Below are 27644 nucleotides of genomic sequence, written 5' to 3' on the forward strand. Positions count from 1 at the left end.
AATGGCTCAGACCAGGCAGCCTGATCTTAATTTAAGAGATCTATCTTCACGTCTCATGTCACATATAAATGCAGCCACACATAGCTGGTGCATCCCTGGGGATGTTGTGTGCTTGTCTGAGTGGGTGCCTGGTTGCATATCTGTGCACAGGCAGACAGGCAGGTGTGCAGGCAGAAATGTAAGCCACTTAACAGGGCACAAACCAAGTTTTTCTGTGTGTCTCTCTGTGCCTGTCTGGCGATGGAAAATCAATCAATAGCTGGTTAGAGACTAAAGCTCAGCTCCATTATTAAAAAACTCTCTTTCAATAAAAAGAAAAACATCTGTTCAAACAGTGTACGGCAACAAATTCAGACTGCAGGCTGCAGTCTCATCCCTGCCCTGTGCCTGTCATGTTCAGGGAGAATACTGCAGATGTTCTGAGATGGATTTTACATGTACCATTGCAGCAGCTCTGAACAGACACATCCAAAAATAAAAGACGGATCTACTCATTAAAATTTCCAACAGATTTTTTCCAGGCTTTTCCCAAAACATGTTGTCTCATCTGCATTACACTCTCCCCTATGGACTGTTCCCACCTGATATTATCTCTCCGCCATGTCTTCTAGCACAGACACCAAACGTGACAAAGCAAATGTAACACATGCATGTGTATGCACACACACAAAGGGTGTACAAGAGACACATATGCACAAACATTTCCAATAGCAACTAGCAGAGCTATGCATACAGAACCTGCAAGTGGCAGTCCTGCATAGCACCCCATAGGAAAGATGAAGGGGGAGTCCTGAGAAGGATTCAGTGGTACAGGCAGACACGTTACTACACACACTCATGCATGGAATCCAGTGCTCAGTCTTGACACACCTGCACACCAGCCTTCACCTCCTCCCCTAGCACACACACACAGAGGTTTTGGAGCAGTTCCCCAACTTATGATGCTAAACCAAAAACTTTGCTCAAGCTGGAAATAGAAAGGCTGCACTGGGGAAAGAAGGAGAGTAGGGAAATGATTTCTTGCAGTATTTTGCTCAGGGATTTTTTTTTTCTGGCAGACAAGGATTCCCTTTGATACATTGATACATTTCCTTCTCCCAAGAATTTTGAATTATAATATATAAATGAGTCATAGATCAAGAACAGCGACATGGCAAGCAAGAAGGAGAAAGAGTGAGTGAGGGGCACTGGCACAGAAATTTGACAGAACCCCAACTCCCCCCCTTCCTCCCCCCATGCCAAGACATTAATTCTCACAAGTCGGAGAAAATTACTATGCATGAATGCAAAAAGCATGATCAGGAGTAATTAACATGGCTTCATATGCAAATTTTATTAATGCAGAAGTACAAAGTCATTATGCAAATGAAACTTACGTCAACTCTCTTGACAAATATTCATCTCTAAAGCTCAAGTTTCTCCCTTGTAATTTTTTTTTTAATTTTTTGGTGCAAAACCAAAAGGAAAAAAAAAAAGTGACAAGGAGTGTTTGACAAGTTTGCAAAGTTGTTTTTCAACCAGAGAAATTTATTCTTGCATTGTTGAAATTTTTTTTTTTAAATTTTTTTTTTTTTTTTTTTTTTTGCTGTTGTTGGCAGGTACACGACAGCTCATGGAGGAGAGCGGGAGGATGGGGGACGTGGGCTACCAGCAGCAGGCAGCCAATCAAAACGCCAGCGGCTGTAATGAGCGCGATTGATGACTGTTTGGCTTTACTGCAGGGTAATGAACTAGAATCCAGTCTGAGGAGGAAAAAAATATGAATATTCATGAAGCTGTGCTCCTGCCTTTGATGATTAAAGAAATTTTTAATATTCAAATAAGCGCTTGCCAAGTGATTAACAAAGAACAAGCACGCAGGAATATGGAAATGGAGCTGTGGAAGATTTGGGAGTCACAGTCTGTGCAGAAAAGACAGCACAAAATTTCATAAACAAGATAGGCAGATAACCCAATTCAAATCTGAGCAAATAAATGGGGGGAGGAAAAAATCCCCTTCTTTTTCAACAGTTTGGATATTGTATCAGTCGCTTTGTTTTAGAGTGCAAAGAGAATAAAAGCAACCTATGCAAGAAGATGAGGGGAAAAACAAACCCTAAGAAACCCAACCCAGCAATTATAAAGTAAGAAACCTGGGTGAGAAACTGATAGGAAAATGATGGCTAAGTCCATCATCTGCTGTGGGCCATTGCTTTTCAAAAGCAGGAGCCTGCCTGATGCTGAGAGCCTACTGGCTACTGGGAACTGCCAACTTGTTGTATACAACTGGCATGAGCCAAAATTACCCTGAAATAGCCAAGACCTGCTGTCAAATCCCTTTCCTCAGCTAGACGGTGAATCGTGGGGCTTGACCACTGCCTGGGAGAGTGCAACACAAAGAAATATTATTGCCAGGAGAACAAAAAAAAAGTGAAAAAAATAAAGTGCAGAAGGAAGGTGTAAGGAGGTCTCAGCTGCCCATATCGGTAATCAGTTGATAAGAAATGTGTTTTGTGTGCCTGAGCCAGAGAAGTCCTCCACTCCCCACAGGTTTCTGAACAAGGATACAAAAATCCAGCCACGTTAAAAAATTTCTGATAAGTTCAGGCTCTCACAGTTTAATAGCTTCACAAAGGATTCACACTGAAGCACATAATACCAATATTAGCTGCTAAAATGACATTGCAGTTAAAATACATCTAATTAGCAGCCAGCAACTTCCTTTTTTTTTCTTTTTTTGCAAAACAGTTAACTTCAGGGCTAACTTATACCAGGATGAAATGTGATTGAGCTCTGTTACTCAAAAAACAGAGTAAGGATGTCTTCAAACTCATAGGGCATTGGAAAAATGACTCACCTTCTTTGTTATTAGATCCTGGGGTTTCACAGGCCTGTTTGTCTTTTCTGCAGATCTTTAAAACCTCTGGTTAATGATTTCCTATTTTAAAGTCTAAAGAAAGCATAGTCTAGGTACCACTTAATAATTAGCAGGTGTCTTCACAATGTAACATTTCATCTCTACTTTAAGAAATAAAATAACAATAATCATAACAGCATGAGGACAATGTTACAAAATGCACATAACAGCCATGACCAGAAGCTTCAGAGCTGCCATGAAAACACACCATGGAGCTAATGGGTAATGGGATTTTTCCCCCCATATCTACTACAAAAATACCAACTATTGATGTACCACAGAAAAGAAAAAAAAGAAAAACAAAACAAATAAAAAACCCCAAAAAACCCTAAAAACCTCCTAAGTGTAAGTAAAGATAAGGTTAAACACTGTGCAGGGGGACTGCTGGGAGTCTTTCCTCTGAATAATGCCAAGACCTTTCAGAGAAGCCTGTTGTCTCTAGGTGTGTGTGGGTGGGCAAGGTGTGATATTACATAAGGCACAGGCAGCATACTGACTACAACACTTGACTGTGAAACCCAGCTTTCCATTTTGTGGACTCTTCATAGCTTGTGTCAGACCCTTGAACACTGTAAATGTTATCCTTTGTCTATGAGATGTCTTGGCTTTATTTTAATCAATGCGTTTTCTTTCTTAGTGACAGAAAAGAAACCACAAGCTTATATAGTTGGTTGCTTTGAAGCCCAGTTGAGTCCTACCATATAAACGTGAACACTTAATATTAATTCCACATTTTCTTTCTTTCTTTTAAAGAACCTCATTTACATATTTCATAATGATACTTCTGCAGGTGAACACACATTTCAGCATATGGATTCAACGGGAAAAAAGAGTCAATATTGTTAAATCAGACCTTAAATTTAAGTGGCTTGAATTGAGCATGCAGCTGTGGTTGCCCGTCAGTAGTGAGATGCTGTAATAATAGTAAGAATAATAAAACCACAATAATAATAATAACAATAATAATAAAAATATGCCTTTCATTTCCCAAGTGCCTTCCACACAGATCTGGAAACATTTTACAAAGACATATAAACTGACCTTGGAACACCCCGTGTGGTTAATAAATATCCTAATACATCTAAATATCCTGGTTTGAGCATGCAACTCTTCTCATTGCCTAAAAATCCACAGTTTAGGTCATCTGCATATTTGAGAATGGCATTTTAGTGGCTCAGACAAGAGCAGTCTGTGGAGATTTTTACTTACCTAAGAGACCATGTGAGTTCCAAGAAGTAGCCCACACTATGCCTGCAAGATTGATTATTCAGTGCCAAACCCCTCTTTTAAGAAATGGGGGTGTGGGTTGTCACTGGTTCTGCTCAGCCGCTGGGGTGGGAGGCCCAGAGGCATTCAGGTGCCACAGAGCAGCATCTCAACAAGATGGGTCCCTGCAAGGCTCCCACCCCATACGCCCCACCCCCTCCCACCTGATGCTCATCCAAACCTGCTCCCAGCCCTCTGTGCTTGGAACATGAAGCTAAGCAAAAAAATTGAAATATCTTGGCCTATCCCAATTAATCACACAAAAAAGGACTTTTGCACACCCCAAGGCTGTACTCATTGCTTTCTCCTGCTGTGCCCTCTGACCATCCGACTGAAACAAGTCTTTGTCCCAGAAGTACTGTATCCCTCTGCTATGAGAGCAAATAGGAGCAAGAGCAAGGGAAAGAAGGGCAGGATTGGGCCTAAAACACCACAAGGCATAACATCAACAGACATGATGTAAGTATACCATAGGAAACAAGGGCATTTTCTCACCTCAGGAGGGTGGCCTTGCAGACATATAGGGCTCTGGGCTGGGAAGGGAACCACAGCACACACCCCAGGGCATGAGCCACTGGTCCTGGAGCTCAGCTTTACCCTTTCCACTCTTCCCCTCTCTGATCTGTTCAGCCCCAAAAGACTTGAAAGTAGAGTCTGGCTTTAGCTGCAGAGGTGCAGAGTGCCAAACACAATGGTGCCCTGATCTGAGCTGCAGTGTCCAGAAGCTACCACAATAAACTAACAAATAACAATAATCATTTGTGGAGTTTGTTTTCCAGAAGGCAAAAAGGGTTGACAATAAACAGTTCATCAATTTTCCCAAGTTTGTTCCCCAATTCTTGTAATTAAGTCCTGGGGAGTTTCAGTGGTTTTAAAAATCTTTGTAGGGATTAAAATTTTTAGTCCTCATTAGACCATGAATATTTCTATATACCAGCAAATATTCCTGCTGTAATAGAAACATATAAGCACCCCAATGGATGATGACTGCAATTTAACAAGCAGAATTAATAAAGGAATTCAGTGGATAAAAAGAGATGTTTCCAAAGAGCAAAATTATACATACAGGCAGCTAGGGAGAGAAATACCACTATAGATAATCTGAAGGCTTGACCATAGAAGCATGGTCGAGAGGCTAAAATGAAGGAAGTGAAGTAGTCAGGGAAAAGCCCCAGATATGCAGGAGTCCATAACACTGTTAGACTTCTCCTCTGCTTTGACAATTCAGGATTGAGCCCTGCTCACACTGGCAGACACTGCACTGCACTCACGTATCCTCAAGCAGAATACGGCCTCTGGAAAAGACAATAGCAGGATTTGCTGCTTGGTTAAGTATCTCTTCCTTCCTCTAAAGTTTGCCTTCTACTAGTATTTTTTAATTTTTCCTCTATCTCACACCTTAAAAAAAAATACATTACAATATTGAACTGGATGAGACTTTAGCAACTCTTCTGCTGTTTGGCAGCAAAAAACAGCTTCTAGAAGGGGAGGGAAGTTGGGGAAAGAAAGAGAGGCAGATGAAGTCACCCTACCCCTCTGTGCCTCAGTCTCCCCATCTGTTAAAATCAGCTAATGACATCCACCTGATTTCATTCAATGTCCTGGAAACTAAAAAGACGTTGTAAAAGCAATATATTAAGCAGCAGCACTGTTAACTGTTTCAGCGCTGGAAATGTGATGGAGGATCACAAGGTGATGTTGATGCCTCTGCAAAGCAGACAAACTAATATGCAGACATAATGTAGGCACACGGTAAGTGCTGAATTTCAATATGAAAAATAATCTACCTGCTTAGCATGATACATTCATACATTACACTTAAAGTAACATAGCAGTGTTTGGGGAGGCCCCCTTAACATGCACATTTTTACAATTTGCAAATTTTCCCTTGTGCACAGAGCATGTTCACACTCAGCAGAGCATTTCACTAACACCAAGTGAACTTAAACAAGAAAAGTAAGGCAAGTGATTTAGAGACAGGGAAAAGCAACAGATATTTTCAAAACGAGGACTGCCTTTCAGTTTTGGATCTCCCAGGGGAAAACCAATCCAGCTGAATGTGTACAAGCAGGCCTGAGTCTGATAACTGAATCTGTCAAATTAAATGAGCAGAGCAATCAACTGGAGATGGTAAAACAATCCACCAACTGAGGGGAACCCTGAGGATCTAAAGCTTCAGTCCTCAATTTACCGGGCACAGCACAACTGAGTAAATAATGTTCTCTGAATGGTAAAAAGGCCAGAAAATTAATTAGCTTTTCAGTAACAAAAGAAAGCAGACAAATAAACCAGCAACCAGGAATCTGGTTCAGACTACAATGTAAGTTAGAAAAGGGAATTAATAAACCGAGGTTTCATTTGCTTAAGGAAGCATGCTGCAAACCTGCGCCAAATACTGCTGCTAAACAGCACAATTAAAAGTTTCACCCAAAGATTTGGATCCAAGCCAAATTTGGCCAGTCACAAGAGCTAATTATACAGGATAACTGAACCCTGCACCAGGAGCGGTAAAATGCAAGTACACTATTAAAAGAATTACTTACTCCTTCCAGTATGACACAAAGCTAAGAGCAAAGCCAACTACAAAAACAATTCTCTGTACAGGACATTTTTTCTGAGGCATATTTTTTCTGGACCAGATTTCTCAGTAATTTGCAATTCATCCATTTATTTGTGAATTGCCAATAGCATCTTTCTCCATGAGATAAAAGTATGAAATTCAAAAAAGACTTTTTATTATCAAGTCTGCTTGAAATCAAAACTGATTACCACGAAAAGTTTCTTGAAAAAGAAAATTTATAACAGAAATACTGTACAAATCAAGATGAAGCAAAAAAAATCCTTCCAACATCCATACTCAAGATGAGAAAGAGGTATTAAATATACAACTATTACCTCATTAAAACAGTGGCTAGCGGGTTTTTGTTTTGTTTCTGATGAAAATGCCAATATACTCCAACAGCAGCTTATAGCTATATATCCCAGTCTAACCAAATCTTTCTACAACCTCTTGCATTACGAGCAAAATCTCTAAAATGTCACCAACAAAAAAAACCTGAACTACCTTGTAATTAGTTTCAACAAAATAGTCCTTTTAACCCTCATTTTCTAGATGTAGATGGCATTTCCAAAATAAGCATTATGAACCTTTCTTAAGGATAAGGAAACTGTAAAATAATAAGCAGCGGTCCAGTAGTTCTTCCTCTAAGCAAGCCTTTTTTCTCCTTGTAATAAATTCAAATCCAGTCTTCACCTTCTTAATAGGTGATCAGAGAAAATATGCATGCACACCTAAACGGCTACAACAAACCTTATTTTTTAAATAACACTTCGATCTCTAAAATAATAAAGACTGTTGTAATGTGTTAGTACTGGTATCATTATTCCTCGTGATTCAATATTCTAATGACTGGCTGTAACAGAGGTTTTATGTTCTGCTGAGGTTTATACCACTATTTAATGTAATTAAGCAAACTGGCAGCAAATGCCTCTATGGAAATACCATTTCTATCGCAGAGTATTCCCACCAGATATTCTGAGGAATCATAGCTTACAAACTTTGATTCTGTTTATTTTTTCCCCTTCTCTGAAACTGATCTGGCATTTCTTGGACTTAGTAAAGTGGAAGAAGGAATTAATTTGACTTCTGTAGTCATGTTATTATTGACAATACTAATAATCTATGACAAATGGGCCATCCCTGGTTCTCTCTTTAAGCAGGCATTGCAGCCTGCAACATCACTTTGCAAAACCCCAGGGCTGGACTCGGCTCGTGCAGGGAGCCCTGTGAGTGCACCAGCAGTGGGGTTTTAAGTAAGCCATTAAAATGCTAATATTCAGCATGGGCCAGATCCCGGTTACCACTGAAAGCAGAACTAAAGCTCCTCTGGAGACAGGATAAGGCCCTTCCAATGTGATCAAAGAGTAAATACATGCAAAGCTCTGATGGGAAAAAGGATCTTTTTTCTAATTTTAAAACCAAACAAGCAGAGTCCACCAGGCTCATAATCCATGTTACTGTCACATCTGAGATCACTGACATCTGGGATAACAGCATTGAGGAGGATGGGTCCAGGCTGAAAAAGTTGCCACCTGAGGTCAAAGAGGAGTGTTTAATACACACCCAGGATTCTCTCAGAACAGAGTTCATTACCTTTCAGGCTACATTCCCCTCCACTCAACACAGTCCTGCTGACAATAGCAGATGTGCCATATTCACGCAAATATGCATGGCTTTGTCATATTTGCATTCACCCCACCTTGCAAAAGAAGCTCAGCCCCTTTGGCAGCCTTCATTAAAGCAAGAGGTTTATGGGGCCACCCAGAACAGAGGGTCAGGACAGAATTCAGCCCCAAAACCAGAGTTCACCCACTGCCTGCTACATCAGAGCTCACAGGCTGAGTTGGTTAAAATAAAAGGCTCAATTACCTGTCCTTCCCAGCTGCAAAGCTCTCTGTGGAGTGAAAAAAAACAAGTAACAGTGAAACAAAACCCACACCCACTTGGGGGGGAACAAGACAAGGAATGATAACGAGAAAGGGAAAATGTCTGGTTCCTATTATTTCTGTCTGCAGTGCTTTCACCTCCTCAAACAGCTCAAAGGAGGGCTTCTGGAACAGAAGTTCAACTTTCCTAAATCTGGGCTCCTAAACTGCCAGGATCTGGTTACGTTTTCTCCTTCTACAGAATTTAATACTTTTCTTTTGTATCCTAATAAGGCTGGGGGGAGAAGGAACATCTCAGTGTCACTATAAGAAAGAAGTCACCAGATTTTGTGATCCAGCAGCTTCTTTGGCAGAGGGAACTGCTGGCTGGCATAATCTACTCGCTTGACAAAACTACTATTTCTGGGCACAGGCTCAAAAACAGGTAGGAAGCAAACGCTGAGAAATAAGGAAGTAAAAACAGCCAACAGATTTTTCACTACCAAGAACGCCAAGAGTAAACATGATTTATTTAGCTGTGTTTAACATGTCTCTTCTGCACTAGACTGCAGAAATCTGCTTGCATTTAGAGCAGGAGGAGGAGGAGGTGAGGGGGAGGGGACGAAAAGGGAATCCATTACTGTGCTCCACTGGTACTTTCTGAATTGTTCAGTCACACAGTTTTATTGAGTACAAGTATTTTCTAGCCCAAAATATATTCATGTGTCAGAAGAAAGCAGCACTAATCTGCTGTTAATTAACAAGCTGCTGCTAACAAAAGATGAAGGACTCAATTCATATAAACAATATTTACGTGGGTGTCGCATGATTTTGTCACAGATCTTTTCTTCCTAGCCCCCCTTCCCCCTGCCTCCTCCTCTTCTTCAGCACCCAATTGCAGGCATGCAGCACAGAAGAGCCCCAGCTCCTCTTGGGACCAATACCCACAGCAGTGGCAAGGACACTCATCCTCATCCCAACCCAGCCAAACTTAGACAAGATCTTGCCTGAGGCACCCAACTCTGCCATCTCTCTGTGCGGGGAAGGGCACTATCACACACCTGCAAGTGAAATTTCCTTAGATTCTTACTCAATTATGAGGCAGTAGCCATCTTCTGGCTCCATGTCCATAGTGGCAACGCTGCCAAGGCTGTGGGAAGTGGCACAGAGACTCCCACCTCTCCATCCATCCTCACAAGCAGCATGTGAGCTGTGAGAAGGGACAGGTAAGATCGCTGCCTTCCCCAGTGCCCTGACTATGATTTCACATTTGTTTAATACAACCATTCTGCCAAGGACTTTGGGGAGGGGGGCAAGCTGCTAACAGCACAGAGACCTGGAGGGATTTGGGCTTGTTCAAAAATCAGTGTATGCACAATAGGGTAGGGCTGTGAGCAGTGACCCAGAGGGCAGTCTCTCCTCACAATAGCCCTGTTGCCACCAGCCACTCCCTGCTGTCATTTCGGATGGTAGCATTTCTGGCCCCATCCAGGGAGGTACCGAGCACAGTAGGCTGCCCCAAGCCCCTGCTGGATGCAGCCGGGTACTTTGGAAAATTAAGCCATTCACATATTTTCTGCCTCATCTGAGCAATGAGAGTGCCTATCTGCATATCTCCAGTGGGCGGCTTAAAGCTGGCACTGGCAAAGATATGAGAGAGTTAAAACCAACAGCAATGAGCACTAAAAATTCCTGGACTTGCTCCATTCCTGGAAACAAAGGTGGGATTGCAGGGTTGGAGAAAGGGCTGATGGTCTTCTGCACTTTACCCATTAAACCACACGGACCTGCCCCAGAGAGGGTTCACAGGGCATGGGGTTTAGGCTCTGCTCAAGCACTGCCATCACATAGCCAGGGATGGAAGAAGTGTAGGGAGAGGAGGCTGGAAATAGAAGTATTCAAGAGTGATCTTGGAAGTGCCAAGGCTCTCCCATGATGGCATTCTGGGGTGGTATTCATGCTAGCACAGTGCCCTGCACACCCAAGTCAGTGTCTTGCCCCAAAGCCACAATTTCTTCGTAAGAGACAAACTCTGCTGGAACTTATGTACATCTGCCTCTTCACATTTCCTCTCTGCACCCTTACCCTGTTCCCCAAAGCATGGGTATTTCACTGCAGAAGTCATAGCCATCAGATCAGCACATCCCTGCACCCAGCCCCACTTACCAGTTGCAGCTCTCCCCTGACGCAGGCTCCCGCCCCAAGACCTGCTCTGGGTGCTGCCCAGGCAGGAGCCTCCAAGAGGGACCTGCCCTAAATGTAAACAAGTATCCATTGTTCCCCTCTCATCCCATCTTATGCACATCCATTTCACCTTTGCCATTTCTAGGCCAGCACTTTAACAAAGTGCTGGCCTGGGCTGTTCCAAAGACCTTTTTTTTCGGGGGGGGGGAGTTGGTTTTTTTTCTTTTTTTTTTTTTTTCCTTTTAACAGTGATATTTGGAACACTGACATTTACAATTTGAAAAGCAAAGAAAACACATTTAAACAAGCATCTTAAAAGAGCTCATGAAAGCAAAGCAGATCCGTCTGTATTACTTTCTCCACCCCCTATCACTCTAAAAAATAAACCTTTCCAGACATCAGAGAAGTCTCCCAACAGCAAAGACAACAGAAGTTCCCCAGCTTCCAGCTGAGGGACTGAGGGCAACTCAGTCGCTGGTGCACCACCCCACCTCAGCTATGCCTGCTGGAAGCAGCCAGTCATCCAGCACAAACCCTAGCCATAGCATCAGCAAGGGTCCAGCACCGAAGTAGACCTCATAAATACAGCTCATCAGTCTTTCCACAAAAGCAGGTGAGTTTGGTAGGGGTCTCAGACACAAGATACTGCTGCATCCATAACCTCTTCAGGTAAGAAGCATTGAGGATTTAAAGTGTTTTTCTCATCCACACAACAGACATAGAAAGGATGAGGCCAGTCCAAGATAAGACACTGCTAAAAAACCCTGACCTGAGGGACGAGTACTTAGGGTTTCCAGCAAAGATGTCCTTCATTCCCGTGTGCTTGCGCTGCAAACAGAAAAGTACCTTATTGCATCTTATTAAAGTAACAGTTCTGATTGGGTATCCTTCATCAACTTCAATATCAAAAATAAAGTGCATCATCTTGTATAATTTGCACAATGAAGTCAGCATCCTTCAGCAGAGTTTGAGGGGGCTACAGTGGGAGGTTCAGACATTTTCTTAGGTGGGTTTGGGGGTTACTGTTTTAACTTCTTTCTGCAAGAGGTGCTGTATCATAAATATTAATCAAACACTGTATTCTGCTTTTTAGTCTTGAACAATTATGAGTACAGTTTTGTGATCTTTAGCCATATTTACTGATACTCAAAGGCAGATTCTATCTTGTTAGATTGTTATAAATGGGACCCCAGGGAATCGGCACACAGGCGGAGGCAGACGTGAGAGAGCCTTCTCAGAGCCTGGGTGTGCTTCAGTTTCTACTGCTGAAATTATGAATGTTTTGGAGGAAAACAAAAAAAAAAAAAAAAAAAACAAAAAAAAAAAAAAAAAAAAAAAAAAAAAAAAAAAAAAAAAAAAAAAAAAAGAGAAAAAAAATTTTAGAATCCTCTGCCAGATCATTACAATAAGCTGTCTGTAGACTATAAAATAAAAAGTTCCATTTTGATGAACTTAAATTTTTTAAGGCCAACTGTTACATTTCAGAGTGTGGTTTACATGTGCCAGCCACTTGTATGCACAAAAATTTCAGAGTCAGACACAGAAATGGTTTCTGGTTATAAACCATTAAAGAAAGAAACCCACAAATTCTGTCTTGTTCTCTCTTAGTTAAATATATTGTTTCTGCTCCAGACCTGCTTCATAATACCATAAAATAGAGGCATGTTTCTGACACTAGATTTGAGAAGCTGTCACAATTAAGGTGAACTTTTAATCTGCTCTAGACAAACAGAACACATTTTTATTTCCAGACTAACAGCTCTGGAGGAACGTTTAAACAAGAATTTAAGAGCTCTGTAGTAAAGCCACATATAGAATTTTCAGACAGCTACTGGGCTTGAGCTTCCTTTCTTTGTTGTTGCCTTTTTTTAATTCTTGTAAATAACTTACTAAAAAGTAGACTTTTTGGAGCAGAGTAATCAAGATGTACGGTAAAAACCTCTAGGCTTGTTTTTATTTCTAGCTAAGAAAAAAATAAATGTTTAAACTGAAACACAGGCCTGAATTCCTAGCTATTCATGCCCATCTTTTATTTTCTTGGGACTCACAATCGAATACTTTTAAGAAGTTAATTGTGTCACAATTAGTAACACATTAATCCTGCAATATTTTTAATAGCAACCAAGGTTTTTCCCCAAGGCACTTAAAAATGGCAGGCTCGGCTATACTCTCCTTTTTTTAAAACTCCCATGCACTTTCTTCTTTAAAAACCTCCCACATGCATTTCACTTGGTCTGAAAATACCAGCATAGATCTTAATCCTGCCAACACTTACAGACACGCTTAACTTTCTGCACATCAGTAATCCCGCTGACTGCGAGGGGACTGCTGGGGCACCTACAGCTTGGCTCAGGCTAAGGATGAAATCCTGCCTTTGGTAAAGCCAATGGCAAACCCCTCACTGATGTCAATAAGGCTATGCTTTGACACCCAGTTTGTTGCAGGATTGGGACCATCCTCATTTCCCAGTCTCTTGGGTTTGGTTTCTTTCCTTTTTTCTTCCTGCTGTTGCCCCAACACCACCTCCCACACTCACTCCTGTGGGGCCCCATACTGAGACCACTTGAAAACTTTTGCCTTTACAATTCCTCTGTGAGGGAAACCCCTTTGCTCAAATGGAAAACATCCTTTACAGGTAAAGCTGAAAGAAACCATTTTGCCCTGCTGCAGGATGTTTTTGAGTAAACTAATTAAAACCTGAGAAAATTTTTTTCCAGATGATGCCAAAAAGCAATCATTAATATGAACTGAAGTAAAATAGGAAGCTCCAGACATTTAAAATTAGCTGTAGGGGAAAAAAAAAAAAAAAAAAACAGGGGGGGAGGGAGTGGGAGGAAGGAAATAAAGAGGAGGGAAAAGTTTTTTATAATTTTACTGTAAAGCCAAGTCTGTGCAGATTGGATTGCATGGGGTTAAAATGAATTGAGGGGGCTGGGGAGGGTGTTGTGCTGTACAGTGAGGGGTGGAAGAAGAGGAGGGGGAAGTATCGGCAGCCGGCTGGGAAGCGCTGCAGTGCTGTGAAGAGCGGGCAGAAGTGAGCAAACCAGCTGAACCGCTTGCGGAATTAATCAGTAACAAAGAGGCTGGAGCTGTTGGCGGGCTTCAGCCCTTGAACCTGGACTCTGCTCTATAAATTTCAACTTGGAATGGCTCTCTACTTGTTGAAAGACAGGTTGGCTCCAGGCCAAGCCATGGGGGAAAGAAAAAAAAAAAAAAAAAAAAGAGAGAGAAAAAAGAAAAAAATTTTTTTCTTGCTCAGGAAACTTCCCTTCAGTTTCTAAGTCTTTTTATGAGCTAGTAATAGGGCACTCCAGAAAACGAGAAACAAAAAGCTGGTATTGAAAGAAAAAAAAAAATGAGCCAGGAGTTGGTTTATTAAAGAAAATAAAACAAGTAAGAGCTAAATTGAAATCTGGATTTTGCCTGCACGCAAGTACATCAGTTAAAATAGAAGATTTCAGAGTGCCTTGCCAATAATTTAAAGGAGACTTTTACAGTTACATTAGCTGGCTACAGGTTTGACTCTGAAAATAATAAAAGTCTTAAAAGAAGAAGAGGGCCGTTTAATTCCTGTCTGCAGGCTCATCTTTTTCTCTCCTTCTCCACCACTCCACCTTGTTTAAATGACCATTACAAAAGCAGTGTGGTATAAAAAACATGTTGAACCATCAGTATGCATGCATCAGCTGCCATTCAGCTGCATCTCTTTCCTTTTTTTATTTTTCCCCTCTTCAAACAGCAGCATTCAGGAGAACCAATACTCTCCTCAGCCTCTGCCCATTGCCAGCGCAGTTTCAACCACAAATACCTTGCAGCCACAGTGCTTTCCCAGCGTGACCAGACAAGGAGTGGGCTGGGACAGAGTGATGGGCTGGAGTGGTGGGGGAAGCTGTCAAAGTGGGAAGAAAGAAGGCAAACATCTATTCAAAGGCCAGATGCGCTGAGCGAGGTCAGCTGCGGAGACAAAGCCCCTTGCAGCAGCTATGCAATTATATCCAAAGTCTACACAGCACCAAGTGTCCTGCAACCTGCATCCAACGGCTGGACCAGAGGATCTAAGGCAGCTGGAAGAAGTTGTATAATGATTTTAATTGCTCTTCCAAGATGCTAAAGGGTAGATGAGATGCTCTTTAGCTAGAGCAGGGGGCTGATGCTCTATACCGCTCGAAAGAATGTGTGCAGATAAAATACCCTAATGAGACAGTGAAGAGAGAAATATGCTAAGTGCCAGCCGTGATCAAAAGGTGAAATAAAATATCAGAGTAAAATGCAGCCTAATCAGAGCATGGAGGACAGGGATACACAATCTCTTCACCAAAAGTGGCTGTTAAGGTAAATTAGATTAATCACTCCCACTCCCTTCCTCCCCAGACTCCCTTATTTTTAATGAAGGGGCTTATTCCTGTATAGCTGAACCCTGTCCAAGACTGCTGGACATTTAAAGTTATATATGTAACATGCCTGTGACAGACACATCCTGTACTTCCACTTTCCAAGAAAACTGAGATCTGCTACTTGGTAGGTCTTTTCCATCTGCAGCTTTTATGACCCTGATGAAGGACCAGCGAGCAGGGTCCTCCCCTTCTTGCTCAAGAAATAGACTATCAAATGCCAGAAGAAAAAGCAAGTTTAAGAGCTGTTGGGCTTAACGGTGGTTTGTGCTGATCACACTCAAATCTTTTTGCAAAGGCACACATGCAAAGAGGAAAAAACAACAACCGCTAAGTAACCACTTCACATCTGCCATTAAGATTATTAAACTTCTTACAAGCAGTATCTACCCCACCTTCCCCACTACACACAAATGTACACACACCCCCAAGCTCTTCAGCGTGGCAACTGGGAGCCAAGAGAGCTCTCCTCTCCCCGCTGCAGCAACCGCATTTGTTCCTGTTAAGGGGTTAACGATTCGTTTCCACTACTTCTCTCGAGAAAACCTACAATGAAAACATTGGCTCACGAAAGCATTCTCACTGCCAGAATGCCACAGCGCGAGTGAAAAGTCCGTTTTGTTTTCATTACATCTCTGGGATTTCCGGCTTAACTCCTGAGTTTAGACACCAAATCCCTAGATACCCCACCCACCCATTTTTTTTCTTTTCTTTTCTTTTTTTTTTTTAATAACAGTTATACTGCACAGCCCACCAATTACCATTTGGAGGTTAGGAGAGAATGGGGAGAAGAAACCATGCTGAAAAGGATGCTCTATCTGGAATGAGCAAGCACTCGCATGCCTCCCAAGCTAGCGCTACCCAGTTTCTCTTGGCTTCCAGGGCTGTCTGCTGAGAAACAGCTTATTTCTATAACTGGCTTCTCTCCTCTATTTCTCACCCTCCGGGCTCCCATCTTCCCACTCGGCCATTGAAGCCAGTGCTGAAACTCGGCCCTAAATCTATGCCCTTTGAAGTTATGTGACATGACATAGAAATCCAAGCCTTTCTTGTACAAAAAGTATGATTACTTCACAGGGTTTTTTTTTTCTTCAGTTATGATAGAAAAATGTTCTAGTCTCAAAAAAAATCCAGAAAGGTTCAACCTTTATGTCACAGCTGATTTGGTCACTGTGTATAAGCAGTGAAGTTCAAACATGGTCTGAGAAAGAAAAACAATCTATGGAAAAGACATGAAGGGAGGCAGTCTCATGCTATCCTGCTGAAGCAAAGGAATCGTTTCTGTGCCCTTATGTATTTATTCACCATAGCATAGGAACAGCAACTTTTTCCATCCATGTGGTAGCTTTCCTGCTTTATAGTACTTCCATGCAACTAGCTTCCCTTCAGCTACATCCCAGTGCAAAATTTGCCTATGTAAATGCATAAACTTGGTTTTTTTGCAGTCAGTACTCCACTGAGCACAAGCCTATTGCTATTAGTCACATCCACACAAATGCCAAAGCAGTCTATGGGATGGTTGGGCACTACTTTTACTTTGCTCCTTACAGTTGCTCACAAAATTGTAAAGAAAAGAGAGTAATGACTGGCTGACCAGTGCCTTTTCATCATCTACCATTAGTGTTGTCTAAAAAAAACCTACTAATTTTTCCATGCAAATGATAATCAGAGATACACAGAGATACGTGTGTTTCCCAAACATGGCCCAAGTCATTTCACAAGTGGGCCAAAATAATGGCAAAAAAGTACTGTATTGGGTGATATTTTCATTGGGTTCTACCTCTGAGTAAAGCCAGGTCCTTCCACTGAATTAAAACAGAGTAACAGCAGTGCCAAGCTGTTGCAAACAAGCAAGTGTTGCTCTTAAGGAGCAATTCCTGATGTGAATGCACCCCGCAGCAAGAAGAATCTGGCCACGTGTACTGAATGAACTTCTTAAATCCCCTCTCATCAGCCTGCAGAATGGCACTTCTGTCAAAAAGGTTTTACCTAGCATTGTCAGATGTAAAATTAAAGATGACTATAACAAAGAGAGTTAAGAGAATGAGAGAATAACAGCAGCAAGCTCCCATTTTGCAGCTCTGCACCCCATGCATTTGGGAACAGGTCCCCACTTGCACCACCGAATCAAACTGGCATGGCACAACTGGTTTCAGTTATGGGAATTATCCTAGGTGAAACCAGGGTGAAGTGGGATGAGCCAGACCCTCCAATGCTGCTCCAGCATCAGCACCCACCATCCCAGCCTCGCAGGAATCCAGCCAACCGCACACAAGGCGCAAAAAATAACTTTGAAAAACAGGATGGTGAAAGGAACAAAACAAAAAGCTAAAACCGGCAGGGAGTATAAAGGACATAATATTCCTCAAATTATGTTTATAGTCTGATTTTAAAACTCAAGTGTGATTCATTTCATTAGTGATTCTCAGGGATGCAGGGAAAGCCTCAGAGCCTGGCAGGGTTGGACCCCAGGCAGGACACAGCTAGGGGCAAGCTGAGATGGAGGCAGGGAGAGGGTGGCCAGTGGCCCCAGGCCGGGGCTCGGCAGAGGGTGCTGGAGCCGCGCCACATGGGTGTGGTGGAGTTCAAGCGAGGGGAAGAAAGGGTTTCGTAATCGGCAGGTTTCTCACCTTTAACTCTTGCCGGGTTTGCAGAGTGCCTACCGCTGCCCTGGTGGGAGCAGCCACAGCCCTGCATCTCACTGCCAGCCTGGGGACATGCCGATGATGTAGGGCTGCCTAGCTGCTACGGCATCCCCTCGGCACCGTCCCCCTTAAGGGTCCCCTAAAAGGGAGATCACCCATCATGGAAAGCCTTCACCTCTGGCCTCACCAGAGGCCCTAAAACTTTAAGCTGTTGATGCTTCGACAGCCCCTGGTAATGCTTGAAGCCATAGAAGAACAGAACTCCTGTAGGCTGGGGTGGGCTGGGGGTGCCCTGTCCCCAGAGGAGAGCCAGGGTCCCCTGACATGCCCCCTGACATGCCTGTGCACAAGCAGAGCCCTGTGTGAGATCACCCAGCTTGTTTGTCTCCCCACAACCTCGGTGGAGGCCCTGGGGACAGGAGGCTCACTCATTAACCCCACTCTTGGGGGAACTGCAAATGACACATTTTATGTGTCATCTGCTCCCTTCCCCCCTCCCCAGTACTTCTCAGCAACACCAAGTAGCAAAACACATTGCTAAATACCTGGTGAAGCTGCAGAGGAGGAGGCCAGATAACTCTGTGCTCAGGAAAAGCCTGGCAGGGAACAAACAAGCCTGGGAAAGCCTCATGAAAAGGACTGCAGCTACAACCTTAGTTTCTCAGACACTGTTACCACACACTTCTGGAAGCCTCTTCTTCCTTACAGAGTGTTTTTCCTGGCCTGGCTTTGTCAAGTCACTCCTGCAAAGCCCACTGCCCTGGGGAGGTGCTGGCATCAGGCCCTGGTGCCATGGCAGCCTCAGAAGAGACCTATCTCCAAACCCTTTGCTGTCTTGGCCCTGCTCAGGACAGCACTTCCTAGCCTGCCTGAGATGACCACCACCAGCTTCAAGGTGTTTCAGCTCATGTTTTCTTCCCCTCACGTGTGAAGGCATCATGATGGCTGTTTTGAGTCCTAAGTTAATATGGGTGTGCGGGTCCATAATGGTACATTGTAAGTGAATGTCTCAGGGTAGACAGCAATAATAATTAGCTGTCATGATTTGAAAAAAGGATAATCCATGCCATTGAGCTAACAATCACTCACACAACACACATGGATTTAACTAATCTTAATTTGGAGAAAAATAACAATTCTAAATATATCAAATAGCCTATTTCATGGCAACCTGCGGTGGTGTTTATCTCTGGCTTCCAGCACATGCGAGTTATTTAGTTTCTCTCACTGGCAGTTTTACCATTCAAAAGACTGAAATGAACATTCATGGAGCAGGGGTTGCAGTTAAATCCTGCCTCTGACAGGGACCCTTTTTCCACGATGCACATCTAGTTCAAGTACATAATATATGGAGCCCAGCACTGGTGACTGGGACAGGATGAACGAGGAATTCCAATCAACTCCTTCCCCATTCCTAGCACTGTCTTCTCTCTACCTCTAATTTGTAGAAACTAACTACACTGTCTTAATGAACCTCTGCTGCCACTGTAGTTATCTGCCTGTGAGAATATATACTGCCCAGAGCATGCTGACCATCCAGGAAAGCTGGAGAAGGTCTGGTCCATGTGGTGCCCCATTAAGATTTCCTCCTCTGTCCTGAGATTCTCTGTAACGATCCACCATTAAAACAAGCCCAAAGTACTTCTGCTTTAATTTGGATCATTTCAGAGAGCCCTGCTAAAAAACAACCTGGTAGCCTTCAAGTGCAGCAGGGCTCATGAGGAAGACAGGAACAATCAAAGGACAGCCAGACCCACATCCCCAGAGCCTTCTTCAGCAAGGACAGGTCACCTAGCAGTGCCCAAGATCTAATAAATATGAAAGCTAAAAAGAGGTATAAAATACAACAGCAGCCTAATTTTTTCCAAAATATCTGCCAGTGGTGAAATGAAAGAAGCAATGATTGATACCTCCCAGGCTGTGTTTTGCTGTATGACAATCTGGTTCATTGGTTCAGCTGTTTGATGCTATCGCACCCTCTGTACAAGAGGCAGAATTCATTATCAAACAGGTCAGCCAATTAAAAAAAAAAAAGAAGACTCTACAGGACAAACTACTCCTAAGCAAGTCATGTCCTCCCAGTGCCAGCTAACACTTTATGGACAGTGTTAACTAAACTGAAGTTCCTTGAAAAGAGCAGATTTACAAGTCACAAGTCAGGAAAAGATGATAGACTTCATTAGCAGCAGGTCTTTAAAAGCTAATTGCAGAGATGAAGTTTCCTTTGTCTCTATTGGTATCTAAAAATGTCAGTTGGAGATTTGTGTTGTATACCTGCCCCCCTTGAAGTGACACAAAGTCTGTTGTGTGATCAAGAGACCTACAGTGACCAGAAAGAGCAAAGCTGCCAAGCAAACAAGAAAGAAAAGCAAAAAGAAAGGGAAAACAAAAAAAAAAGAAAAAATAAATAGAGAAAAGACCTCAGGACGCTGGAGCACCCTCCATCAGGACAGATGCACTGCTGCATCCCAACATCCTCACGCCCAGAGGGAAGAGGTGCAATGCCAGAGCCAAGCTCTGTGCTTGACATATCCTCGCTACACTCAGACATGGGAAACTGTAAGGTTTGACAGCTTAGTCACACTGGAGACGGTCACGCAAATCATTTTGACCAAATAAGAAGGTCTACAAAAATAACAAGATCAAGGAGAGAAGCTGAAACCTATTTGAGGGCAGCAGCGGTAGCAGCATATTTCAGGGAGCCAGAGTGGCGAGTGGGTGATTTCTGGTTTCCCTCTTCAAATATAAAGACTCAATTATCTTTGAACAGCTTGCTTTACACATGAATTGACACATTTATTTTACAATAAATAACTGAAAGTTATCTATGTTTCCTTTACTGTTAATCTACACAAAGAAATAATAAACAGAGCTTGTCTACAAAAATGCAACTACTGCAGTCCTCAGAATTCAATTAAGCTAAAATAATTAATGCTTCCACCATATTAAATTACTTTATACATTTGAGCCACTGAAGTTTTTTTTTTTATTCTTTAATCTTTTTCGCCTTTTTATTTAATAAAAAAAAAAAGTTCTTTTCAAAGGGGGGGGCTGGCTAGAAGGGGGAAAAAGAGCATGATTTGCTGTTAAAATGTAATGGTCTCCTTTAGCTGACACAGCATGTAGAGTGTTTTGTGCCTTTGATTAAAATAACATTTTAAATGCTTTGAACAAACATATCTCCCCATACTTCTAAGGGATTATTTTACATATTTCTTGGTGGAATAAAGAAATTCATTCTTCCTGTCGCAGTACAGAAAGGCTAAGAATATCATTCGTCACATATAAAGTAAAAATACTGTAGGCTGTTGCATTATTACCAAAAAAATAAAAAAAATAGAGGGAGGGGGTGGTGGGGTGGGAGAAAGCTGCCTTAGAGATTAAGTTTCCCTTTTATGAAATCGTATTTAGTCTCTTTTTTTAACAAATCTAACAACAATGCTCTACAGCCGCTCACTGGGAAATACCTTTAATGTTAAATGCAGATTCTGATTTTCTTGGCTAATGCAGAAAGCCTTTCTATTGAAATATAAATAAGGGGTTTGGTATATCCCACTAAAGCCTTTCCAGTGAATGACTTCTGTGGGTTTTTCATGGCTACCCTCCATGGCTGTAATGTGAGGCTTTTATCCTACTATTGAAAACTATCCGCTGCTATTAAAAAAAATATGGAAGGACACTGCACCTTTTTATCTCCGAGCTGGGCTCCTAATTGAGAAAGCGTTATTACTGCACTGTTTAGTGGATGTCCCTATCTCCATGCACTGCTGAGAAAATGCCAGTCAAATGATAAACCCTTTTATTTTTCTCATTTCAAAATCTTTCCTACATATTTTCATTTGATATTCAGTTTAGTCGGAAAGCGATTAGGTGCTCCAAATTTTGTATGCCTTTTCCACAAATGAACATCCTCCTACCCTTTTCCCCAGCATATTTTCTGCATGGAAAAAGTGTTACATTATACTGATGCTGACCCCCAGATGCTGGGATGGGACAGCACCCCCTGTGCTAGGTATAGCCATTGAGGTGTTTGTCCGTGCACTGAACTGGGGTGAACTGGGCACAGATTAACAAGAGATGAGATCTGGTCTGCAACTACTGCATAGGTCTCCTAGACCAACCTTATTAAGCACTGGGCACTCTCTGCAAGGGGCTGAGTGCTATCAGCTCGCATATCAATTGACAGCTATTGTGAGTTCCCAGCACCATTCAGGAGGCCTTCAGCAGACTTGGGGAGAAGGTCCTGAATACTTCTCTGCTCCCATCAAATGGGAAAGAAAACTAGCACTCAAAGCTGCAACATCATGAGATAGTGATCTCTGCCAAGAAATGCACTCATAACTGCAAAAGGATGAGGAAAGCTGAAAAAGGATGAGAAGAGGATGGGGTCTTACAATAGGGATGCTTACAACACTACAGCACAGGCTGCCACTGCTAGTGTCCCCAGAGCTACCCATGCCAAGATGGTGACTGTGCCCAAAAAAAGACTCCTAGAAGCCAACAACATAGTCAATGTGTGGCATATGCCCTCCCGTGAGAGACAGATCTCTGGAGATCTGAAGACTGTAGAAGTTCAAAGTCCACATTCTGACATATATGATGGCTGTGCCTGTCAGAGATGCTGGGGACTGAATATGAGACCTCCAGTGCTAAAAAGAGGGAATATCTTAAGCTTCACAGCCTCTCACGAGTCTTTTCAGAATCTCCCCATGGGAACATTACTACAGGCAGGATCCTGGACTGTCAGATCTAATCCCGTAAGACAGTTCCTAGAGAAATCAAGATAGTGGCACCAAAGGCAAATTACTGCTGGTCTTCTGAATGGAATATAGTTGATTTGAACCAAAAAGTGCTTTTTGAGGGGGGATCCTGCTACGTGACATAAAACCCTCACTATCACTGAGGAGAGCCTTCCTTTCACTGCTACAAAGCAACACACGGCTGCAGAGGGGAGGAACACCCTGCACGATGGAAGAGATCCCTCATGGGGTGCTCTGCAGGAGCCTCTGCACAGAAGCTTGCCCAGGTGATCGTCACTTGCCCACCTGATCATCACTCAGACAGATTTATTAGTGAATGTTAACTGCACTACATCCCAGAATTTTATAAAAAGAAATGCCTGAAATTTGCTCACCCTGGTCAGCCTGTGATCTTGTGTTCTCTTTCCAAAGCCCTATTTGGGGTGTGCATGTGAATGGAGGTGTCGTCACTCAACTTGACTCCAGCCATCCACAGACACTCAGGACAAGTGGCACAGGCAGCAGTGCTGACCAGGAGCCTGACATCAACCCCAGCAGATGGAACAAGCAATGACTTAATGAAAACCTGCTTTAGCCCTGGCAACCAAATCCGCCTCCCACTGCAGTGAGTGAGAGGACTCTTTCTGCTGTGTTCAGTGGGGTCAGGATTTGGTCCTTCCCAGTAGGTCTGCATGTTACAGAGTGTGTCTGAACTGGACTGAACCAAGAATCCCACTGAAGTTCTCTATTCCTCTGTCACTGCTACCTGTTTACAGATACTCCTGAAATAATTTCTGACCTCAATCTTCTATTGTACAGGCTACCACTGGGCTCTCCTGAGGGACTGAGAGTCCCCTCTCTCCAGGAGTTATCCTTGGAAGATAGGGCGAACAGCCCTGCTGAGCCCTCTGCAGCTGTGAGGATCCTCTGGACCGATGGCTCCTATAAAGAACTATTACTGAAGCATGTGTTTCATGGCACTTTCTAGAGGGCTCTTGTTAAAAGATTACCTAGGCAGTTGATTGAGTGTAAAACATGCTGTACCTGCAATGTTCTCCTGCTTGGGGCAAATTCCTTTTGTAGGTGTGAGAAGACGGTCTTCTTCATCGGGTGTGACTTGGATCCCGATTTCCACTGGCTCTGACACTTTCCTGAGCTCGGCGCGTGAGGAGGGGGGAGGGCTGCTCTTATCCATGCTCTTTTCATAGCAGGCACCACCAGTGCCATTGCACTGTTTTCTCTTGTGCTCTATAAAAACCAAGATGTCTCCCAGCGGGAAGTTCATCTGACACTGTCCACAGGTTAACAAGTCGGGGTCTGTCCCGCCTGCGGCGATGCTGATGCCGCCCGGCTCTGCTATTGCCAGGCTCTCATCCTCGTCGGCGAGTGCCGGTTCCACATGGTCAGCTTCTGCTTTACATGGACAAGGAGAAAGAGGGAGGAAAGGGACAAGGGGAGAAGAGAAAGAGATTGCTTTGAATGTTCAGAGACTCTAAAGGATTTATCACAAGAGGCCCAGCCTCCCTCGCCACCACCCCCCACACACAAAGAAGCCAAGCCTGATTAGATCTTTCTTTTATTTTTCAGCTTTTCCACTCTCCCAGAATGATTTCAATATATTTTGCAACCAAGTCTGCCTGAAACAAAATGGAAAGGCTGACCTGGCATAGCTTTCCTGACAGCTCCTTCCCACTGCTGCCAGTGCTGCAAGAATATCAGTAAAGAGCCATTTTGCAAACATTCAAACCCCGAGTCACTCTCAGAAATAGTTCCTCTCTTTTTATCCACCTTCTCATTCCCACCACATCTCCCAGCCATCTGGCCAAAGCTTCATCCAGCAAAACTTATGCACCCAAACCTCTCCTTGTATTTCTGAGAGGCGGGGGGGAGTGCTGGTGTGCTCTGACCAAGGAGGACTAGGCTTCATGTGCCAAATAAAATTAGTACCACTTTGTCACATTGCAAAGATTCCAGCAAAGTTAAATGACCACCCATTAGAGCAAATTACAGCAAATTCTCTGCAAGAGTAAGGTAAACAGAATATGGTCTCATGAGAAGTTAAGGAGTTTCAAAAGTGTGTACAGTGGAAAAGAGAATGAGGTACTTACTTAATATACTGGAATATTGGCTGAGCCTGAAATCTTCCACTTTATTTGCCTGATGTCAAATACCCCTACAGCTGCTATATAGGTTAATAGTTGTTTTTTGTTTCCATCTTGCCCACAGACCTGATGGATTGCATACCCTTACCCCCAAAAGACTGGGAAAGCATTTCTGAGTGACCTGCATCAGTTTCTAAGAAAAAAGCAACTTCTAATTTTACAATTAATAAAACACGGTCTGTTTTTACTGGGCATTTTGAAGATTATTCTTACATTGTGAAACAATTATGGATCACAATGTATTTCTAGGGCAAAATGTGGTTTTTGGTGTATTTTCTTTTATAACTGCCAAATCATACAAACCTTGGTCTTTACTCAGGCAAAATTTCCACTGACTTTTGCCTAAGGCTGTTTGCCTCTGCAAGGACTATAGGATTTGGGTTGAACAAAACAGAAGAACTAACAGTATGTAAATCAGCGAGTGAGACCTCTAATCGAATCAGGATTAAAGGAATAGGAGGAAAAAATGTTCTCTATTAGCCTGAGCGGTTTGCTTATGGATTTCCTGGGAAAAGCAAATCACGTAAGTATCTCAAAGAAGTGAGACTGAGATAAATAGATGTTATAATCTAGAACTGGATTCTTGTCCTGGCCAAAAACAAAAGGAATTTTGTCCCACTCTTCACTGAACTGAAAAAAAAAAAAAAAAAAAAAAAAAGTACATGGGAAAGGGACAAGAGTTAGAAGGTGAAAAGTATTACCTGGCAACAAAAATGGTTGAGCCTTAAATAAGGCTGTTTAGAAAAAGAATCATCCCCATTTTCGCCTTCTAGAATAAATAATTGATCGATGTATCTAGTATCTAGCTGTACAAGTCACATCAGAGCTCACTAACAGCAACAAATAGAGAAGCAGCAAGGCAACCAGCAGCAGGAGAAGGATGGGGACCCCAGAGAAGTGCCCAAGCACAGACCTTTTTGCTGGAACAGACGATGGGCACAGGAAGGCTTTGGTTTCCTAACTCACACCAAGCTTACCAAACACACAGAACAATACTTATTCTGAAAACCGGTAATTACCTTTACCCCTTAATCTAAGTTTTAAAAGCATTTGAAGACAATAGTACGTAATTAATTCCCCAATTTATATCATGAAAAGATTCCTCCTTGCCTCAGTGAAAATGTAACCATAACCCTGCCCTGAACAGGGACTGCTGGGAAGGGAGCGGATGCCTGCGAACAGTGTGTCACAATGCAAAAGGTAATTATTTAGTGCTACAGTTCCCTTTAATGATCTAACATTGAGCAATATTGTTTATATTGAAGAGAGCTTGCACCTTTAATTACCAATTACATATACATCATTTTATAGCCAAAAGAAAAGGACTGTGAAAAGGGTCCTTTAGAAATGTGCACACTATTTCTAGGAAGAATTCCTATTAAGGGGGAGCAGAGTGTCAAAATATTAAAAAAAACCAACCCACACACAGAGAGGCGCACACAGGCACACAGATACACATGTAGGAGATGGGACAAAGAGCTGAAAAAGACAACACAAAAAAACAGGAACTGAACTAAGGGTTGTAAGGAAAAACAGTGACAGAGGGGTAAAATACATGTTTATTCTAACATTCTTGTAAAGCTGTCTGATTAAAGTCTATCTCTCAAATTGCAAAGGCTGAATTTTGGCATTTATATATATGTATGTGTGTGTATATTTATATATATATGTGTATGTGTGTGTGTATATATATATATATATATAAAGAAAAACACAGATCTCAACTTCATTTATTTTTAATGTGAGAATTATTAATTTTTTTTTCTGGCCTGCGATTTAAATTGTGTTCTTCAGAAAGACTAGCAAACTGCTGCTGCATTTGATAAGGGTCCTGACCATCATCTGTAGAAACATGAAGGAGGTTTAAACAGCTAAACTGTTGCAAATTCTTTCTTTTTAGTTATGCACTTTGTTTGAATATTAGTTAAATCCACATATGCCTATTCACTTGCGTTCGCTCACTTTCTCTTTCCAAGGACTCTGCAATAGCATTTTTTTAAAATAACATCTGGTGTTCCTTCCTATTTTGGCAGTTGTCACATTACCGAAAATCAGTTTTTCGTTTTCTTGGTATGCCGAGCCCTCGAGATCAGTAGTAATTTGGTTTCAAACTATCAAAAAGATTTTTTTACTCAACTCTTTCTGTTTTGAGCTTAATAAATCATCAAGCATGAGACCAGCTGTACACCCAGAAATGCAAAATCTGTATTATATCCTCTTATCCAGGATGTGGAAAAGAGACGTAAAGGAATGAAACAAAAATACTGAATATATCTTCAAATGCATTTTAGCCAATTCAACTTGCTTTTTTTTTTTTTTTTTTTCACAGAATAAAAAAAAAAAAAAAAAAAAAAAAAAAAAAAAGGCTTGCTATTGACAACTCAATTAAGCCATTAAAAACCTGCATTCAAGTAACATTACAGGAGAAATTTAAATCCCACAAAGGGAAAGTGAAAAAAGCCTGCAAGTCCAGCCCATAACACATCAGGTCATGCCTGGTTAAGACAACAGCCAAGATCTTAGACTGTTTAAAAAGTCCTTTAATACCAATGGGGCAATTTAGGCCAGTCTCAGTATAAAGTTCTGACTCCACTTGTGTCTGTGGGTTTCAAATGAGTCGCTTCACATTATTTGAATTTAACTCTGCGGTTTTATTGCTGTTTGTTGGTAGCTGGTTTTGGGGGGAGGAGGGTGTTTCCTCATGAGTATTTATTTAAAATTAATTTCTATTTTTTTAAGAAGGAGAAACCAAGCCACACAAAAAGGAGAATGGAAAACATCTCATCTCCCCTATGTGGGAAAAGGAAAAAAATGTAAACGAGCTATTTCCAGCCAGGACTCATGCCCTGGTTCTTCCAGGTGTGTTAAGGTGTGCCTGGCATTTTCCCTGCTCCCAGAGATTGCTCCAAAGAGGACTGCCTTGGCATGGCCTGCCA

At 42.3% G+C, this 27644-nt stretch overlaps 1 protein-coding gene across 4 annotated transcripts in view; it reads right to left on the bottom strand.

The window, feature by feature from the left end:
- The window catches only part of BCL11B (BAF chromatin remodeling complex subunit BCL11B), an 89809-nt gene that overhangs the window by 52122 nt on the left and 10043 nt on the right, over positions 1-27644 (bottom strand). For 2 of the 4 annotated variants that reach the window (XM_008492695.2, XM_008492680.2), the window contains exon 2: positions 23591-23956. In XM_008492695.2, the coding sequence (XP_008490917.1) occupies positions 23591-23956 (366 nt within the window). Of the gene's footprint in view, positions 1-23590; positions 23960-27644 lie in introns of all 4 variants that reach the window. The other 2 variants (XM_008492686.2, XM_008492673.2) reach the window with 1 other exon arrangement.

Source organism: Calypte anna, chromosome 5A, assembly GCF_003957555.1.
Source record: "Calypte anna isolate BGI_N300 chromosome 5A, bCalAnn1_v1.p, whole genome shotgun sequence".
NCBI lineage: Eukaryota > Metazoa > Chordata > Aves > Apodiformes > Trochilidae > Calypte > Calypte anna.